General features: G+C 36.0%; 1 protein-coding gene across 1 annotated transcript in view; it reads right to left on the minus strand.

Moving 5' to 3' along the window:
- Positions 1 to 7,748: 7,748 nt before the first annotated feature.
- The window catches only part of FAM76B (family with sequence similarity 76 member B), a 17,312-nt gene continuing 3,205 nt past the window's right edge, over positions 7,749 to 21,855 (minus strand). The window contains exons 2-10 of the mRNA XM_085309091.1: positions 21,471 to 21,535; positions 21,031 to 21,085; positions 19,472 to 19,627; positions 18,351 to 18,547; positions 16,306 to 16,353; positions 16,029 to 16,109; positions 15,210 to 15,345; positions 10,940 to 11,041; positions 7,749 to 10,317 (exon numbers count right to left, since the gene is read on the minus strand). Of these exons, the coding sequence (XP_085165217.1) occupies positions 10,228 to 10,317; positions 10,940 to 11,041; positions 15,210 to 15,345; positions 16,029 to 16,109; positions 16,306 to 16,353; positions 18,351 to 18,547; positions 19,472 to 19,627; positions 21,031 to 21,085; positions 21,471 to 21,535 (930 nt within the window). The 3' untranslated portion in view covers positions 7,749 to 10,227. The remainder of the gene's footprint in view (positions 10,318 to 10,939; positions 11,042 to 15,209; positions 15,346 to 16,028; positions 16,110 to 16,305; positions 16,354 to 18,350; positions 18,548 to 19,471; positions 19,628 to 21,030; positions 21,086 to 21,470; positions 21,536 to 21,855) is intronic.

The following is a 21,855-nucleotide window of genomic DNA, read 5'->3' on the forward strand; positions in this document are numbered from 1 at the left end:
TTCTTTTAATTGAAAAAAAATGTTAAGCATTAGATCATGGAGAATTTGCAGAGATAAGAGGAATGAAGGAAATGGAAAACAGTTCAATAAATTACATCCAGTAAAAGCTCTACTAAAAAATAAAGGAATGAGTTAACTATGAGCAAAAATGCTTGAGGCATACAGGAAATGAAATTTCTTAACTACATTCACCAGAGTAGCTAACCTGTCCTTTCTGCTCAATTTTTAGAGCTAACTTGGGGTGTTGCTTTTTTTTATCTTTTTTTTTTTCCGCCATACTACAGCTCTGAGATTGGTTTGACCTTAACAAATACTGCTGCTGATTGTAAAATATTAATTGGAGATGTATCTAATTCTTTTAGACATATTTTATGTGTGTTTTGAGCCTTCACCTAAACAATTGCCTGTGCTTTGAGAGATCAGCCCCACAGCACTGCCCAAAATGCATCTTAACTGGGCAAATGTCTTGGAGCAGCATTATCAAGGAGATTGTTTTGGAAGCACTGAGTGAAAACTGTCATTAATGTGAGACTTGCTGGAAATGAGAGACTAATAAACAGGCACCAGTAACCTATGGTAAGGAATAGAGACGTTTCATTGGATGAGAAGTTTGTATCTGGAAAGAGATATTTACCAAACAAACAAAAAAAAAAAAAACACTCCCTCCAAACCCAAACGTCCTCCACTCCCCATTCCACCTGTTTAGGTTTTAAACTAAAAAACAATCCTGGTGATATCTATGGACTGATCAGAAGGTGAGCTGTGTGGAAACAGCCACCCTGACTTTCAAAGAAAACAAGTCTCTAAGGAGAGAACACATGACTAGGACACACACTACTGACACAGASAGACTTACTGGATGACAAAAGAGACAGGTAACCAGACATTTTCAATGTGTACTGCACAGGGTCAGCAAGGCACAGAATTCTGCTTTTAAGCCTAGAAATTACAGCAATGACTGAAATTGCATCTTGAAGGACTAGAAAAATGGGAAGAAAGAAGGTTTTCCTGCAGGAATGCAGGTGGTAACACAGGTTAGCATACTCTGGCCAGAATCCACATGTGCTGCTCTGCTCTAAGAAATAAGTCAAGTTGAGGTATCTYTTGAAAAGTTATTCTAAGAATATTCTCATTTCCTCTTAGAAAATTAGAATCCACATACAATGATGAAAAATAGGCATTTTCAGATGACAAATTTGAGAATTCACTTGGTTTTTCATTCTAAATTACTCACAAGAACCACCTGATAGCCAGGGAATTCTCCAGGAAGCCTTGAGAGACTGTTCTCCTAATTTGGACAGCATGAATGCCCTTAAAAAATGTGCTAGAGATGCTTAGTCCATTTTGGTGGAATGTGATATTGAAAAACTCAGCTCCATCTTAAGATTGCTAATAGAGACATGAACAAACTCCACTCTCTCCCACAGGGTTCTACTGCCTGTATGTTGCTTCTTCCTTCTCCAACTAGGCTCATGCTTTGCCTTGCCAAAACTTCTGTCTTCTAACTACATCCCACAAACTGGTTGTTGCTAGCTTGGCATCCCCTTTCAAGGGATGAATGGACTGACAGAGGAAAGATCAACACCAAGATTACTGAGTTAGAATTGCTAGCAGTATCTCATGCTCAGGAAAGCAGGACTCTACTGGAGCAGCAGTTCCAAATGCTCCGGACTGTACACTGCTGTCAATCTTTAAGACTATGTACAGTCCACTGACCCTATCAAATACAYATCTGGAAGCATTACAAAGGCAATACACTTCTATAGATTAGCTCCGAACTACTTAGAGATGATGAAGAGGCTTCTAGACCTTAGTTTGGGAACTGCTGCTTTACAGTATCTTCTCACCATCAAGTAAGTGTGAGTACAGCAATCTGTTCATCCTTCTTTCAGTACAGCAGGGTCCCTAGTCACTCTCCCTCTCTCATGCTCCCTTGTACAATAACACATTCTCTTAATGCACAAAACGCAATGGCTTCTCACCCACAACCTCTGCTGTCCTCTTAGAGAAGTGGAGGCTGGAACTACAGTGGGTGGACACAAGCTGGAAGCTCAGTTAGCCCAGCCAGTGGGACAAGGACTGGAGAGCAGAGTYGCACCCCAGAGAACCAGAACAGCTTTCCTTCACTTTACACCCAAGCACGTGTTTTTACTAGTGGCACTAGAACTACAGTCAAACAGATGGAAGTGTATTTTACATTCAGGAGCTGATGGTTTTTATTATATGCACAGTGACTGACCTATTTACTTCTGGAAGAACAAATCTTGCTGCAGAGAGAGAAAGTCAACGGTGCAAAGTAGCAATAAGGAAAGTAATTGAATTGAACAGAAATGCTAGGGGGATCCATGAATATGCTGAGCCTGGAGGGCTGTGTTAAAGCCTTTACGTTCTAAGCCAGCAAACGTGTTAATGAAGAAAGAAATACAGCAGAAACTGTGAGAACATCAATTAATTTATGGAGGTCTTTGCCACATGAAGAAACCAAGATTACAATTKCAGTAACATTTAAGAGAAATAACAGAAATTAGGGTACAGGGAAACTTCTAAAAGAGATTAAAAGATTATTTTGTAACTCTCTACCGAACAGTTTCTTTGATATTCCACTGAAGTAGGAGAGACATTTTTAGACTAGATAAATTATTGTTTTTAAAATTCTGATAACTATACCAGTAAATAATATAATCAGTATTTGTGTTCCTAACTGTAGTTCAAGTCTGAAAAAGATGTTGTTCTTATGTTCTGTAAAACACTTTTTGTTGAGATGTAGGTTTATTTGCCTGACAGGAATCTTGACAATAGAATCAAGTTTATGTATGCACTCTGAATCTGCATAAAAAAAATTCTATCAACTGCTTTTCAGAATGATCTGGATTAATTCTTTCTTCAGTGTCACCTAGTTTACCRAATTTAAAACAGAAAGAGTGATGGCATTATAAATGGATTAAGATGTTATCTGATTTCTATGATTTCTATTTGCTTGTATTTTAACTCAGGAGAAATGYCCTATAGGTTTTTGCAATGATACTTTTCAGGAAAAAAAATGCATCTGTTTATGTCACAGTAACAGAGGAAAAATTATATTAATCATTCTAGTGCAGGACTTTACTCTCTCAAAACAAGGAAAAAAAGTGAAGGATTAGTCTGTACTTGGACCTTGCTTTTTTACTGAATCTATAAACTAAAAACAGGTAACAAAATCCATCACTTCCAAAACGCTGCTTTTCTGACTTGAATGACTTGTGGTTTTGATGCATAGGCAACCTAAGTTTAAAACAATAAACAMGGCCTGATCCAAAACTTCTTTAAAAAATGGAAATTATTTCATTGATTTAGGAGCACAGTGCTTTGGGCTTTACAGAAAACATGGAAGTACATAACAAATATTCTTTTCTCAAATCTCAAACTGTTTAAGTTTCAAGATCTGGCCTTACTGCTCACAGAATACACAAATACAATRCCTAGCACGTTTACAGTGTGTGTGAATGAAAACACTTTCTACTCTAGTAAAGTTAGGTATTTATGGATTCAGRACTTGTTAAAAATAGCTTGAATTTTTAAATGATGAGCAGTTCTCCTTCACTGGAGAGCCACAAGATTCCAAATACTTCTACTAGCAGAATCAAATTAGAAATGAATCAGACTCAAAGAAAGAGGAAAACATTAAGCCTTAAACCTTATTTTTCCAAATCAGAAGTAGATTCTTTTCAGCTTTATGTTGCTATCTGTACTATGAATAAATCATTTTCACTTAATAATGGTTTCTAAAATTCAGCTGCTAAGTCACCTTAATAACGCCATGGACTTCTTATACATTTATGTTGAATAAATTTTTTTTTTAAACTTATCCTTAGCAATTTCTTTCTCAGAGGGAAAAAATATACAAATCTCTACCTTGCTTGGAGAGTCCTGGAGTCTGTTTTCAATTCTAACAACACCTTTTGTTTGAGAGTAGTCAAATTATTACATTACTTCCTGGCTCAGTTTTCTGAAATATAAAACAGAGATGTATCTTTCTTAAGGAAAAGTTAGCTAAGATTGATGGATGAAAGGAATCACTATGTAGTTCCACACAAAGTTTTGTTTTTTATTTGGTTATCTATATTAAATGTGCTTAAAATCACTATGTTTAATTTTCCAAAATATATTTCAAAATATAACTATTTCAATTATTTTCATTCCAGCATCAGTGTTCTAGTTGAACAGAAAAAGCTATCTGTTTTGAGAGCCAGATTGTGTGCAGAAAGCACTTACAGCCATAAACTTTGAGAAACTATGTGGTTTAAGCAGCATCTAGTGGTTAAGTTGATATAAGCAGCCATTCCTATTTAGCTCTACCTTCACTTAGTAAAATTAGCATTTAGACAGTAAGAAAAGAGGTTGGCTCCATCAGATTCTTTTGATAAACAAGATCCAAAGGTAAACTTGCTTTAAAAGAATCTCTACATATCGATCTTTAATGGAAAACAAGTACAATGGATTCTACTAACCACATCCTAAAAAAAATAAAGCAGATTTATTACAGAAAAAGATTGAAATATTTTTAAGCAAGGGACACAGGCATCAAAATTCAATTGGATCTTTCAAGGCAATTTTTTTTTATCTAAGACAATCTTGTGTCTTCCCAGGAAGTGTGATAAGTAGGTACTCTCACAAGCCTTTGTGGGTGTTATGTAAAATGCATAAATATCTTGCATTAAGATAATGTTAATGAATGCTGCACCCTGAGTCAGATAAATCACTACCAAGCAAGTGATTGCAGATTTTATTGGAATGATTTAAATTATTATTCACAGCTGCACTTGATACATGGTAACTCCAAACATACTAGTTGAAATAGTACAGTTCTTATATGAAGGAAAGTAACCCACTTGTATTGCATGTTCACATCCAACAAAATGAATAAAATATCAGCAAAAGGCACTTGTCTGATAGCAAGTTTGGTTCAATAATACAGTTTTAATTTGTTGATTATTTAGAAGYTGAAGTTTAATCAACATAGGTATGTAAGAATATTTGAGAGCAGACCATGGCTGAACAAAAAAACTCTAGGAAAAAGTTCCATCATTTATGTTGCAGAGAAATTTTGAACATATAAATGTAAGAGGAGAAATTAACACGTGATTCTGCAAAATGTAAAGTAGTACGTAAAGAGCTGACAAAACAAATTAAAAGTTTCTCATGCAACAGCTATAAATACAACCCATCCTCAAGATTTCCATAAAATGAAGGAAAAATCCATGTACTGATGTGCCTTATTAAGGATACAAACTGTGACTGCATTAATTTCTTCACAGAAATGAAGCAACGAAGATACACTTATCTACTGATTCAAATAAAGGAAAGCATCTTAAGGCTTCTAGCCTATTCATTTCAAAATAAATTGCTATGAGCTACTTAAAAAGGGGAATTTGTAACTGGAGCTTAAAAAACAATCCAAAAAACTATGTTGCAAATTCTAATACCTGTTACAATGGGGATGCATCAGATTCCTGTGACCCAACCTGTAATAAGCTCACCATGTCCCAAAGCAATTCCGACCTATTTGTTTGTCCCTATATCTTCTGCAATGAAAACACTTCATCGTAAAATTAAACTTTTAATTATTCCTCTAAAACTGACTTTTCATATGCAAAGAAGATGCAGGTTTATCTTCAGGCTTTAGTACTCTTCAGAAGTTGAAAGGCCTCTTTTACAATTGAAAATTAAAGGAACTCACCAAGTACTCCAAAATTTAGAAAGCCTTAGCAGCAAAAATAAAATAAATTAAAATAAAAAAATAAAAAATCTATGCTCTTAAAACAGTCCCTACTTTCACCTGGCTTGATTAGCACATCAGTCCTGCACTGCAGTGTCCATGGTACTTTAACCCTACTCAGTCAAAATGAAAAATTGCTTTTACCCTTCAGAAATGGGTAGCACAGTACAATGAGACAGTGAAAATCCCAGGAATATGTCAATTAGAAGAACAGTGCCAGCATGTTAATCTTTTTTTTAAGCAAAACCTGCAAATCCAGACCTATTTTCTGTTTGTCTTAAAGTGAAGAAAAACATCACTGAATCATGTGCTAATGGGCACGACTTCAAGGATGATTTCTGTCTAATGCATGAAAAAACACACAGACAAAATGAGTTCATGTTTAAACTTAAACTTAATAAAGTATTATATACTATTGCATGGTTTGGGTATAGTTTTATCTATTTTTTCCTAGACCTATAAAAATGTTAGCCATATTTTGTAAGATGAATTTTATGTTGTGCATTTTTATATTTCAATTTGTTTATTCTATTAACTTCTGAAACTTGGATTATAGAATCGTTTGATAAAAAACAAAAAATTCCTTAAGCAACASTGCATTTTACCTTAAATTCAATTTTTTGCACATTTACAGATAATCTGTGGCTTGAAAAAGTAACCCCGTGATTCAGTACACCATATACATGATTAAAGCAGTATCTCAGAGCTTTCTCTTCCYCATTAGCCCTCATGCCTCCATCACTTCTTCCTTCCCCCAGGAACACCTCAAAAGCCTCCTCCTTCACACCAATAATCCCCTTGCCCAATTCCCTCTTTCTGCGCAATTCATCAGAAGTCCTTTTCCATATAAGTACTTTTTGCAAAAAGAGAGCTGTAGGAACTGCACACAATATATGAGAAAACATACTTTATACAGCACTGTCTTCAACTGAATTGATGTTTTAGTAATTCATTTGAAGAAACAAACAAAAATAATGTGGACAGTTTTTACTGGAGTTTTATAACTATAAAACTTCAGTATTTTCAAAAAAATCAGTGTGGGTTCAATACTTATAAAGCTACTGAAGACCACRGAGAACTGCATAACTGCCTACACTCAGGTTATACCAATTCAAAACCTCTTTAAGAAAATACATTTCAAATAATGCAAATTTCTTTCAGGGAGTCAATCTAGCTTATGTTAAATGGAAGCTATGTCTAAATTGGGTACCCCACATCATTTTGCCTTGCTCTCTGCTTCAGAAATAAATAGCTTCACTAAAGCCATACCAAATTTGCATTTAAATGAGGCTAAAAACAATTCAATATTACATTAGCACATTATACAGTAGCTAACATAAAACACATGCTGTCTTAAGTGTGGTGGTCTGAAATGCAAAATTTCACCCCCTCTAGATAAATGCCTTGACCAGAAAGCTACACAATCTTAATTTCTTCTTATTTTGACTCAATTTTTTTTCATTCTGAATTTCCATTTTTAAATGAAAAAAAAATTCTTCCAGACTGTAGAAGGATGAATTACACAACAGAGAAAACAGACAAAAYAAACTAGAATGTCACTTTCAATCTCAGAGTCACCTAACTTGTACACAAATACATGTCAGGGAGGAAAAACCTTAAGATTATTAAACTATGAGAGAAACTCAGGCATTTTTAGAGTGTAAGAATGTAAGAGTGTAAGAGTTTAAGATCATAAGCCTGTTTAAGACTTTATTAAATTTTACTCTATTTCAGTTAAATCTTTAGTTTTTTTCCTTCTCCTCTATAATAAAAAATTTCCACATATTATAATCCTAATGTAGAAAAAAATCTTTTCCTGATAGGAAAAATTCTAATTTGTTGCTATTTGAAGACAGCCTCAGGTTTCTAATCTTCACAGAAATCTAAATACTAAATGCAAATATTAAACCCTGCTTCTTCTTGCCAGTTAATATTGTACTAAAAGGATTAACGTGCAATATGAGTTAGTGAATAATCTTCAAAGGAGACAATGTTTTGTCAAGTTTTTATTGTGAAACATTGGATTTAGAAAAGGTACAAAATGTCAACAGTCAGATGTGTGCCAGTACAGTATTTCAATAGTCTATACATGTGGACAGTTGAATAGCTTCACTGCAGAATGCATAATTAGACTTACTATCTAAAAAGGGAATCGCAATATTCACAGGTTTAAAATACATAAATAACTTGAGCCAAAAATGGCCATTACTGGTCAATGCTAATCAATATCTGGAAATAGGCTAAAAGCACAATACATTACAACAATCTCCTTGTAGGTCCACGTTTAAAGAACATCAGCTTATTATGTCAATAATCTACAGCTCCAGGACACCATTTTCAGGACTGGGATTCAGTTGGCTAGTTTACAACTTWAAAAAAAATTCAAGTTAAGAATGAAATCATAGAACAAAAAGAGTAGGTATTTACTTAAAATTAAATGCTGTGAAGCCCCTAAAAGTTTTTCACTTTGGAATTTATAAAATCAATTATTTCTAATATGGAATTTCAGCCTGTTACTTTAAAATATCTTTACTGCAGCTTGGATAGATATCATGAAATTATTCTATATTCAAATATTTAAATTTGCTATGCAGTTCTGTGTTTTAAAATCCAATTCATCAAACATGGGTGACCATTCAAGTGGAGAAAGCTGGTATCAAAATATTACTCTGAATTAAAGTCCAACTTGTATATCAAAAAACAGAAACAAACTAACATCCCCAAAGGATAGCAGCATTCTCTACCCTAGCTTAGCAAGTTTAAAGAAGAGCATTTAAAAATGTCTAAATTTGATTTCAGTGTATAAAAAAAATACACAAACAATAGGAAACAAGCTAGCTTGATTTTTCAAATTATTCAGTAGTCTATCACTGCTAGAACTTATTTGAACTACTGAAAAGCTGTTCACAGTTCAGAACATGGGTGGACAGCAAAGTAATTTTAGATTTTAGTTCTTTAAAACACGTGTAAGCTTATTCTATGTAATTAAGCTTAATGAAAGATAAAGTTACCCTGTTACCAATCAACACCCAGAGCTGAACTAACCTTTTATTCACATAAGTCTGCTCCAATTTATACTGATATATAACTCACTTTCYTGAACAGAAATCTTGGGGTATACTAAGGTAAGTTTAACAGAAATTTCTGAATATGGCCAATGTCCTTTAGGAGCAGAGCTAAACCTAAACTGATGCAATTTAGAATCCAAATCCAATCAAAAGATTTAACAAAACCTTTAATTTGACCTCATGCTCACTGCCTTAATTAATTTCAAGACCATTAGTTTTGGCTACTGTTTTCTCATTGTGTATCTTTACTAAGGGATGAGAATCTTGCATTTCATTAAGAGTCACCATAAGTTACAACTAAGTACATTAAATTGGACGATTGGAATAAAATAAAAAAAAAAAATACTGAGTCTTTATCGCTAATTAATGATATAACATTGGGAGTACAATGTCTGCTGTAGAATTAAAATTAGCACTGTGCCAAAGGGAAAAATATAAAAACAAACTCCTAAACTCTAGTGTGGCAAAAAAACATTTCTTCTTTTGTTCAGGAAGTATTTGGCATGAGCAGCACTAACAAAATTCTACATTTCACAGACACAATCTACAAAAGTTAGCTAAAGCCAATACTCACTGTCCATCAATTAGCTAGCTCTTAATGCTGCTTCAGGCACTGCACTAGCCTCTCTGATCTTTGTTTCAGATTATTCTGTACACACATTTATATTTACATAAAACATTTATTAAACATGATTTTAAAACATAAAAACCTTATGTACAAAATACCAATATTCCTATAAATAAACAGTTGGAGAAAGGCACTTGCAAGAAAAATCTACAGTAAATCTTACAAAAAACACACTGCCTCTGTTACTGTACAATAGATAATCTTTCAGTAAATCCCTATCACAAGAATGTAAAACACTAGTTACTTGTTATAACTAAGAATAATACCGTTACAATTGTATTTACAAATACATACAACGGCTTTTTCGGTTTCACTTGAGAGCACCATGATTTCCATCCTAAATTTATATTCTGATACAAAGTAAAAGAACTGTTGCCAGAAACCAGTATTCAATGTCACTGTAAGTTCACAAACTTTTGGCTGACACTAGCATAGTTCAAAAGACTCAGTTGCTGCTTTGTAGAACATAGACCTGGTTTGTTATTGCGTTTTGTCATTTAGAGAGAGCACTGCTATGTTCTCTATGCAATTGTTTAATACTATTGCTGGCAAAAAGTTTCCAATATCAAAAAAATAAAAACATTCTTCAAGCCAGTTGAAGTACTTTATCTGAACAGTAACTAAAAAAGCTGCATATTAATTATAAAAATGTGTAGGAAACATGCCAACTTATCTGGTGTGCAAAAATATTTTCTTCCACCACACAGGATTTTAAGGGCTTCACAGAAATYACTCAAATTTATATTGAGTAGTAAATCCCAAGAATAACCAGTTCCTCAAGGAGATGTTAGTATACTCCCACTTTTATCAAATTTTTTACCCTTTGACAATGCTGCAACCTGTTTGAGCAGTTCTCTGTTTTTGGCCTGCAATACAGATAAAAGAAAGTTTTATGAATTATTTAGAAGTTCTCAGATAGGGGTATCATGCACTAATTTCCTATTGCATTTATGAAACAATGTCTCAAAATGTGCATGCTGGGAATACTCAAAGATATGGATTAGTTTTCAAAGACTGGCTTGTGCTTTTAGGTATGCATATTCCATCTCTAACATCCTGCATATCAAAATTCAGTATCTGAGGGATTGCACTGTGTATCTGTTCACTCTATGATTTATAAGGCAGCTAATTCAGACACTACTTCTAATAAAGTAGACAATATGCAGTAGATAATGAGATATATAACTGTCAGTTGCAAGTTAAATCAGATCAATAGTTAAATCAGTTGTCAATGTGCTATCAGAGAACAGACACAGAAAAGTAACATAACTTTATAGAAAGTACTTGAGGCAAGTCTCTAACTCTTAAAGTTAGAAAGCAATTCTCACAAGAAGCTTAATTCATACACAGAATTCATACATACAATGGATTCTAAGTTAAATGTGGTAACAACTATTTAAAAAGTTGGTATAATTTCATTGCTGTGAAAAGCCTGAATGTGTAATTCCATTTAAAGCATATCTGAAGTATTGATAAGAAATTACTTACCTGCAACTGTTCCACAGTTTCCTTGTGAGCTTTCTCCATACTGTTCATCTTCGTCCTCAAGTTAGACTCCTGGTACTGGAAGTCTGCCTTCAGCTCTGTCAACTAAAAACAAATTCTATAAAGATTCCTTGGACAGCTGCAGTATGTCTTCTAATCAATCTAAGATCTTTATGTAAGAATCAAATCTCAGCATCACTGGCTTTACTTATTAGTTCACTATTAAGAGCTCAACACTTGAGAAGCAGCTTGAAAAGTACGTATGTCTATTTTATATGAGGAAAATCACTGCATTTATTTAACAATATTGCTTATTCAGGATTTGGGGTATAGAAGACTCCTCAGAAAATAAACAAAAAAATCAAATGGGATTACATAGATATACAAAGCTTAGTGGTACTTTTTCAGATATGAAACACTTATCACAGTCTTCAGTTATGGTATGTCTTTTGCAGATAACATTTTTATGGTATGGTAGTACAGGACCAATCTTCCATAGACAGGTAAGAACAATTTCTTTGGGTCCTTTTGTACTGCAATTTGTCTTAACTAGATTACAGTTTATCCTGAATAGATGTATATATTCCAGAGCTTCAATGCATCTAAAGCCACAGCAATACTGATTTAAATTGTATTAGAAATGTGTAATTAAAATTGCTTAACTTACAATTTAAATCTGCAAATATGTTGTTGCATTCCTGCCACTGAGTTTCTCCCAAGACCGGCAAAGGTCCAAATCACTTGCTGTAAAGCAAGTGTCTCTAAATTGTGATACATGCTTCTATCCAAGCAGCTAATGCTTCCTCTGGAAGCACGTACAGTTGCGTGAACCATTATTATTGAGTTTGTTGTATACGGACCCAGTAACTTGAGGAACCTCCTTCTTTAAAATGTTCAGTAACTCAAAGCAGGCACAATACACCTTACTCTTTCGAACTTTTCAGGTCAATTTGGATTTACATCAGGAAATAAAGCCTCTTTGCTGGCAAAGAAGTCAGCTATAAAAAACAAAAAATGCATTCCTAAAACAACTAAGACTGCTATTACTAACACTAGTATGTTTTGAATCAAAAATAATGAACAAGGTATTCAAAAGAATCATCGATCAGATAGTTCTGAAATAAGTGTTTTGCTACATGGATATATACATTACTGTATACAGACTGCTGCTCAAAGTATGTATTTATTAAAGCTCCTGTAAATCACAGAGGAATCAATACAAAACCACATGCTGCAAATTTCAGGTATCAAAAAAACCTAGTGCTAGTACTGCACCGTAACAAAATGTATAACTACACTAGGTATTACTGATGAACAGTTGCAGCATATTGTATCCCTTTCCTGAGGGTCACGCAGTAATCTCCCAGTGTCTCATACTAACATTTTGTCCAGACTGTGAAACAATACTATTACTACAAACAGCAAGCACTAGTAACAAGATGGTTAAGATCTTGAGTGAGGATTGCCTAGCACTGTAGAGCTGACGTGCTAAGCTTAGTGTTTCCCCAAGTTATACATTTCAAAGATTTTTCTTTYGGAACACTGCAAACTGGTCAAACACTTGTCCCTGCACAAATCTGGAGACAAAGTCTTACCAGGATCTCCCACAACTTCTGGTTCAGGACCAACATTTGCAGACCTTTATCCCAGCACACGTGTTTATATTTACTAACTCACAGACAAAAACTTTTGCAATGCGTTACTTTGTTGTGATCTGTTCAGCTACACAAATATTGCATGTGTTCAGATTTTCTTCCTCCCCAGCAGCTAAAGAAAGTCACTAACATTCTAAAAGGGAATAATTAATGCCTGAAGGAGTGCTTAAGTTCAGAGAAGTCTGAGACCAAAGAAAGTTTCAGCAGAAGGAATACAAAAACGATTAGACACTTCCCCAAGGAAACATTATAAATGCAAGTTACTGCGGCGGGTACACAGAAGTAGGTAACATTTCCTTACCTAACCCTTTTGTTAGCTTTACCTGTAGATCAAACTTAAAAATAGATATGAGAATTTCCTACCAATTCATGACCTTCTACTGGCTTTATAGGAGAGAGATCAGGGCTTTAATGCTTGTCCTTTCAAGAAAATACCCAAAGAGGATCCACAACAGACTGTTCAGCTCTTTCACATTAACCACTTACGGGATGGAAATAGCATGCAATTCCTTCACTAGTAACATCAGCTATAGTATAACAGTGATATAAACTAAAAAGGTTCAATATTCTTTAYACAAGAGCTTAAGCACAGAAATTCAGATATTGATCTACAGTTTTAATATGAAAGCAATCTCCTTCTAGGACCAACAAGCTGTTCTTAACCTTCAAATTTTTGATAGGTCATCATGCACTTATAATCAAACTTTTACTTTAAAGTACTATAAATTTTTTACCACAATTCCATAACTTAATTAATCCTGCATAGACAGTCCAGAGCCACAGTACAGACAGCTTTTTGAAAACATCTAGCAAATCAGAAGGCAAAGAAAAAGCAAAGCTCTAATAAGTGCTACGCGAAGTACACATTTAGAGTTGTTTCGCTTCCACTGTTATTAATTAGGCTGTCTGAAAAATTAATCTCGTCCGAGCTCCACTGTAGTAATTCGAGTTTCACTATATCTCACTTAGCTTTTGTCATCTACCAGGCATCTAATCCAAGTTATTTTTCTAGTCATTGACCATAGACAAAGACTAGATAACCTATACTWCAAAAAACAACCAATCTGCCAGGCTACATAGGTAAACAGGATCTTTGCTTTGACTCAAAGAATCATAGAATCGGTAAGGTTGGAAGGGACCTCCGGAGATCATCTAGTCCAACCTCCCAGCTCAATCAGGGGCACTTAGAGCATGTTAGACAGGGTTGCATCCAGGCGGGCCTTGAAGATCTCCAGAGAAGGAGACTCCACAACCTCTCTGGGCAACCTGGTCCAGCACTTCCTCACTCTCACACGGACGAGATTCCCCCTCACATTCAGGCAGAACTTCCTGTGCTTCAGTTTCTGCCCATTGCCTCTTGTCTTGTCACACGTGACAACTGAAAAGGGTTTGTCCCCATCCCCTTCACACCCTCCCTTCAGGCACTTATAGACATCGATAAGACCCCCCCCCTCAATCTTCTCTTCCCCAGGCTAAAGAGGCCCAGCTCTCGCAGTCGTTCCTCAGAGGGCAGGTGCTCCAGCCCTCTCATCATCCTCGTAGCCCTATGCTGGACTCTCTCCAGTAGCTCCATGTGTGTCTTGTCCTGGGGAGCCCAGAACTGGACACAGGACTCGAAGTGAGGCCTCACTAGGGCTGAGTAGAGGGGCAGGATCACCTCCCTCCACCTGCTGGCAACACTCTTCCTAATGCACCCCAGGACACCATTGGCTTTCTTGGTCACAAGGGCACATTGCTGGCTCATGGTCAATCTGTCATCCCCCAGCACTCCCAGGTCCTTCTCAGCAGAGCTGCTCTCCAGCAGATCAGCCCTCAGCTTGTACTGGTGCCTAGGGTTATTCTTCCCTAGGGGCAGGATTCTGCACTTGCCCTTGTTGAACCTCAGGAGGTTCCTCTCCGCTCAACTCTCCAGCCTGTCCAGGTCTCTCTGAATGGCAGCACAGCCCTCWGGTGTGTCAGCCACTCCTCCCAGCTTGGGATCATCATCAAACTTGCTGAGGAGGCACTCTGTCCCCTCATCCAAGTCATTGATGAAGAAGCTGAACAGGATGGGACCTAGTACTGAGCCCTGGGGGACGCCACTAGCGTCCAACTAGACGCCCACAGGCCTCCAACTAGGCTCCGCACCACTGACAACCCGCTGAGCAATGCCTTTCAGCCAGTTCTCAATCCACCTCACTGGCCACTCATCTAACCCACACTTCCTGAGCTTATGTAGGAGGATGTCATGGGAGACAGTGTCAAAAGCCTCACTGAAGTCAAGGTACCTCAAAAATACTTWAAAACACACAAACTACTGCCTAGCATTTTGGTGATCAGCTGTGGCCGGTGGAACAAAGCATGAAGAAYAGTGAATCCAGTGGCTAACTTATGGAGCCACCAGGTAGCTAACACAGCTAAAGTGATGTGAGATGAATTCCTCTTTGACTTAGGGTCAAAATGTATTTGAGATACAAAAGTTGAAAACTTGTCTTTTAAAAAACAAAATCGGATTAGTTGTTATACACAACAAATTGTACCTGATCTTTGTTTTATCGCACAATTTGACAGAATTGTTAGGAATCTATTAAGTAGAGGACAAAGTTACAAAATTCTTAWTAAGCAGATGCAACTTTTACCTTTTTGTCTTTTTCTAATATGGTTTGATCTCTTTGCTGTAGAAGCCGTTTAAGTGACATTACTTCTTCTTTCAGCTGACTTATGAGGACAAAGTTGTCTGTTCCCCCACTGTCTGCTGACTGATTTATAGAACTACTATAAAAAAAAAAAAAAATTACTTGCAACATCAATACAAAAAAATGGACATTTTTTCAAAGTTCAAATGRGATAATTAACAATTCCACAAACATCCTTAAGGACTAATGCAAAAAAAGTATGTACCTGACAGAAATGGATGCAACTGGCAAATTACCTTACTAATGGCACACATTACATACACCTGCAGAAATATAATTAAGTATTAGCTTTGAGGGGGACAAATACCTTCTGACTGAAGCAGCCACTTTTACATTTATTCCATTTGTTTGGATGGAGACAGAATAAAGATTCAGTCTCRCACATTACAGTTCAAAAGATGACGTCAGATACTAGGCCAGCTTAAAGCAGCAGGCTCAACCCTGCATCTAATTGAAAACAACACTGATGCTAGGTAACACTATTTCTTTGATAACTGTTGCCTCATACACATGCTTTATTTAATTTTACCCCAGACAGGTTAATAGCAGGAACACAGTGCTGGTGTTGTGCTAATGAAGTAATTTAGCTGACCAAAAGCACTCAGATGCCACCCAATAATCAGTTTGGCTGGAAAAAAAAAAAAAAAAAAAAAAAAAAAAAAAAAAAAAAAAAAAAAAAAAAAAAACAGAAAAGCAACACTGGCCACAGATGAGTGCTCTACTTGGCTGAAATGGCTCAGCTGTACAAAAATGTAACTTTACCTATCTCCATTTGATGGCTTGGATTCCAGTTTGGGTTTTTTCTTTGGAGTTTCATTCTGAATAGCTGCAGAGGATTTATGGCTGAAATCAAACAAAATGTAAACCTAAAGCCTCATACTAAGTAACTCTCTAATAACACCATTCGGTACATGTAAAATAACTAACTCATGCTCCTAATGGAATGCTAGAGACTAATCAGAAATGCAAGGAAAAAGATCCTTTAAATACAAACTGCAAGATAAATCAAAAAGAAATTAATAAATGCTATCATACTTACCTCTGTTTCCATAGTCCCTGATCTTGTTCTGGACTCAGACTGCTGATTCTGAAATATGTGAAAGGTATTTAGGTAAAGTAATTGACCAAACACTCCATTGTTTCTAAGATTATGAAAATGATATTTGTTCTTGAGAAAAATCTCCTTTTTATAAAGAAAAAAACAATTATGATTTTCCAGTTGGACAGTCATATTAGCTGCCATATTTGTAATCATTCTTTACTAAAGGTTTAGATGCTATTAAAGTATTTTTAGCTAAAAGTTTATATTATCATAAGGCACATGGGGTAGACTTTAAAACTGACAGCTAAACCTTTTTTCCATCATTTCTCAATTTTTGTCAACTTTATATCACTAATCTTGCAAGTTGGTCGAAAATCGTATCATACTGTCTAATATGTGACAGTATAAAAAGATGAAAAAGATGTCTACTTCTGTACTACTRCCACCAATGGTGGTGGCACAAGGTAAGTTCTGGATTCCTGAAATCTAACATTTTTTTCARGCATAAAGATGTAACTTCAATAATTTCAAAAGTAATTTTACCGAAGCCCAAGGATATAGGAATCATTAATGGCAAAATTTAGAAGAATTCAGAAGATTACTTTGAATGAAATATTTCAGTGTATTCATACTTATTACTCTCACCCCCAAAATAATTGAAGTGATGGGGAAGAGCCTATTCAACATTAAGCAACAGACCCAGACAGCCTAGAAAAAGAGGTGCCAAGCCAGGAACATTGCTGCATATATAGAGATATGCCTTTTCTAAGAGCTCCTGAGTATTTTAAAAATTCCATACTGAAGAGCAATCTTTTTTAATTTAGTCTTTACTAGATCGTTAAATCAGATTTACCTTGCTACAACTCAATTTTCAGCAGAGATCAGAGAGAACAAAAGCAGTATAATAACTCTCTGCTTGACAAGAACAATTTTCTTCAAGTTCCTACCCCCCAGAAAAGAAAAACCCAAACCTATTCCTTAAGTGAAAGTATGTGTATTTTTCTTCTCCCTGTTCTCAATAACATTCCAGATTATTTTGCTTCTGTCTTTAAACTCATGCTTGGTGAGACAAATTTTGGTAAAAATGGAAAGTTATATGCATTGGAAAAGTAAAGCTTAGAATGATGAAACTGTTGTGTGTCCCTTCTTGACAGGGATCATTACCACTACAGCTATAGATTTCATTATGCAGTTTAAAAAAAAAAAAGAAAGAATAAGTAGTTCTAATATATGCTGCCATAAGCCTACCATTAGAAATAAGAATCACATAATTGCTATTATATTATCAAGGAAAAGAACCAAATCAATCCTGGGATTTGCAACTGGATAAATTGMGTATGTAAATTAAAGTTAGTAGGATGTTAAGGCCACAGCTGGAGAGAAGCATGTTGAGAAAAGTTGCAAGATGAGACAAAATTATATGAAACGTTACCAATATGCCAATAACTGAATTGACAGTGTTGTTTTCCTATGTCTGCATGACAGTCACTCATGAACTGTCACTTAATACTGCCTAATCCAGCAGAATTTGATTATAACAACTGCTAAAGACAAAAAAAMTGGTCCTTGACTGAGGTGATTCCACACCATTGGTTAGGCTTCTCAAGCAAATACCCCATCACCGTTTAATGAGGAGTATATGCACAAAAACAAGTCACAATGAAATACGTTAGGACTGGGATTCCAAATGAAATAGTTATTCTGTGCTGCCACTACACATGTTTTAACCCATACTAAATGCCTGCAAATTAGCAGTTATCGCTTAGAAATCCAAATTCTAATTTATCCCCAAGTAACTCGATTCCGTATAGCCATTGCCTAGATTTCTTTTTCTAGCCCTTCTATCAACGTTAACATCAATAATTAAGATCACCAAGCCTTTCTGCTGTTCATTCATCCAACTTGTAAGAACACAAAGACTTAAACAGGAACAAAAATCATTCTACTACAACTTTCAAGAACATATTTTAGTRTTTCTTATTTCTTTTAATTTGACCTTAGTATTACATGCATCAACAGCTAATTTAAGTTTCAATACTTACTTATGATGAGTACTGCTGTGGCGGTGCTGGTGGTGGTGCTGGTGGTGGTGTTTTGAATGATGCTGGTCTTTTTCAGTGAGAGATGAGGATGAGGAGTTAGAATGTGCAGATCCTAGGCTCTTCCTCTGTTCTTTTGTCTTCTGTAGTACTCTCTTGTAGGACAGTGTGCAGAGCCAACACAATAACTTTCCATCAACCTTTTGGGAAATAATTCACAGTTTTGTTTCCAAGTATACTTGCACTAGAAAGATGTACTTTAGCATTTTCAAGAAAATCTGTTTCACTATAAGAAAAATCCTCTCTTTGGCATGAAACAGCAATGCTATATCCCCAAATATATGCACAATATTATTTAATATAGTGAATCTCTTTTCATTTCTTTCTGGGATTTAAAGTTACGCTACAAGACAGTTTTAGCAAATATTAGATCCACTCTATATCATAAAAATGAGAATAACTTTTTAAGGGGTATATCATTTTTAGTTTAGACACCATGTACCCTCTCAACCCATCGCATTCCAGAGCAGAATCAAGATGTCCAGTCAACGTGTTACTTGTACCAAGTAAATTCTTCTGTAAAAACAGCATTATTCTTGGGTTCAGGCAAGAGGCTTATGAGGTGATTTCCTCAGCACCTTCTGGAATGAGAAAGTGGCACTCACCAAAGCTATTTAAGAAAGTTGAACACAAAGGGCTGCTCAGAGCAGTCTACCTCTCTGGCGCTATACTTTAAGGCAAGGCAGGCAGATTGGAAGTGGTGAAGTGACAGATTCAAGTTAATGACACATGTAGGATGTAATGAATGGGAGAAAAAAATCCCAAAGCACCAAGAACTACTCATCTACTTAACCTCTGTTCACCAAATACTATTGTCAACTTACTCTTAAGCTTTTTTTTTTTTTTTTAAAAAAAAGATTAATTTACTTTAAAATAAGAAAGCCGAACAGATAATGTAATGATTCTAACTTGTGGAATTTAATGTAAATACTGAAAAGCACAGCACAATAACTTGAACTTGATATTAGTGAACTTCAGATACACTCCCGTTAATCTTCCTCTTATGAAGCAGGAGCATCTTCTATTGTCAGCCTAAGCCATTACCGCTCTGGAACAAAGCATACCTTCCTTCTTCCCTCCTCTTTTCGATCAAAAGCACATTGCTGTTTGCACTGTTCGCATGTCTGAGGTGGGCCATACTTCTTTTCTGAGTTTGTACAACGCTGACATTTTGTGCCGATGAATGCTGCAATAATATTACAATACTGACAAGGCTTGGGCTGAAAAACAGATAACAGAACTAAATATATTTATGGTTTCTGTAATGAGGTATTACAGATACTTTAAATCACRCAATAATGATTATAAATTATTAGGACTTCATATGATCTATCTCACAAATCCCTTTTAACCMATGGTCCTACCTTCAGTGCTAACTTTTTCTCCTAAGGTGGTGCCCCTTCAATTGTCAAAGAAACTTTGGGCCTTCTATGAAAACCTGAGACTAAATTCAATGAAGAATACACATACATTTTGACCGCCAACTTTTCCCTCTCCCTTAGGATCTGCCATTCTTTTTTTTTTAATGGGATGTTAACTACTTCTTTATTTTACTATATTACTAAAGAAACTACCTAAACAAAATTTCAGAAGTAATCAGGCCATATTTAGGCCCTAGAGGTTTCTGAACTACCTGAACTACTGAGGGATTTGAGCACCCTATGGCTCCAAGATTAGTAACCCCATCTCTGCAGCTCTGTAAGAAATTTAACAAACCTTCATCTCAGATTATCAGCTTACACTATACACTATACTAGAGTAACACAAAATGAGAAAACTCGACACTTTTCTTTAGTCAGAAATGGCTGATTATCTTCAACATAGCTTTCTTTCTGAATGAATTATTGCCAAAAATATGTTGTTGGTTCTTATATTTCATTTTACAACATTTTAAGTCTTTGAAATAATGTTTTTTGCTCCAGTTTACATTTATGAAATGCCTGACTATATATCAACATCTGTTATATTTCTCCAATAGGCTGAATTTTATCTAGTGTGTTCCATGCTAAGTATATACAAGCTAAGAACTTCTGTTTCACAAGCAAGATTATCTCAACACCTTTTACAAACTAATAGCTGCAATGCACTAAGATACAATGCAGAGTTTACATATTCATATATTAAAAAATTCTCCAACACAAAATGCAAAGTAACAATATAAGAAATACTCACGAACCTTTACTACTCAACAGCTTAATATGGTTAACAAGTCTCTAAAAATTTTAATACTTGCAACTTATAAAAAATGTGGTATCATTAGCTTTTCACATTTTAGTACTCATTGAAAACACAGACAATTAACCATCTTTCTGCTGTCAAGTATGGTTATGAGAATGTGCAAAGAATTACTTTACATGCATAAAATGAAATAACATTCTTTTGCTATGAATAGCTGTATTGCAGTTACTCATAACTGTTAAAACTATATATAATCAYAATGAATTTCATTTTGAAAAGAGAAACTGTAATTCAGGAAGGAATTCAAGAGCTGTCAATAATTTTCATCACTTTTCCAAAAGCTATTTTTTTTTGTCAAAGGAAAATAAATTTAATTCCCAAAAGATTTTTCTTTTAGAATATGAATGAACTTGAGTTCAGTTTTTCGAATTAAGAGCCTACTCACCGTTCCAAACTGCTTCACGTTTTGGGCACATTTCTTGCATATTGTATTAGTTTTGCTAAAGACAAAATTGCATAATGTTGAATTCAGTGACAAACACGTACCTTGAAATTCTTTCCCATGCAATTACTGAAAAACATACATGCAAACATATGCTATAGGAAATAGTTAACAATAAGCAGACAAAGTGACTTGACACTGTATCATGTTTACATGACATATTTGGGTCACTGGAGTGGACAGGTTATTTCACTGTGGTTAAACTCTCTTCAGAGAGCTTATTATCTGCCTCTCTCTGTGTGAATTTCTGTTGTTACAAACAGTTATGACTGCTGAAACAGCTGTTCTTTCCGCAGACACACTGAAAACCCAAGGCACTACTTCAGTGGATGGTGAACAGCACCGTGCAGTACACTTTCCCAAGACACGAAATACTTCCATACCTCTCCTGCTGAAACTCTGATCGGCAGTAAGTGCATTTTACGATGGGATGTGCGATGCGGCACTCCTAAAGAAAGAAAAGAGCGGTTGCTCGTGAAGGAAGCGCCAGCCGGACGAGTTTCCCTCGCCTGATGCTTCACCCTCCCCACCGGCAGAGAGGCTCAGGCGGCTCGCTCCGCACCGCGCTGCTCGGGCGGCTCTCAGCCAGGCTCGCGGGTGCCCCCCTTTCACCAGACCCGCCTCGGGGGCCAGGTTAAGCAACGGGAACGTCCTGCGGGACGTCCGCGCAGGCAGCGGAGGGCTCCGAGCGCCGGCAGCCCAGCGCCGGCCCTCGCCTCAGGCGCCTCCCCGGGGCCGGCTCCCCGCGGCGCGCCGCCGCCGGGCCGC

This window comes from Rhea americana, unplaced genomic scaffold (assembly GCF_003343005.1).
Source record: "Rhea americana isolate MKP2758 unplaced genomic scaffold, rheAme1 scaffold_29, whole genome shotgun sequence".
Taxonomy (NCBI): domain Eukaryota; kingdom Metazoa; phylum Chordata; class Aves; order Rheiformes; family Rheidae; genus Rhea; species Rhea americana.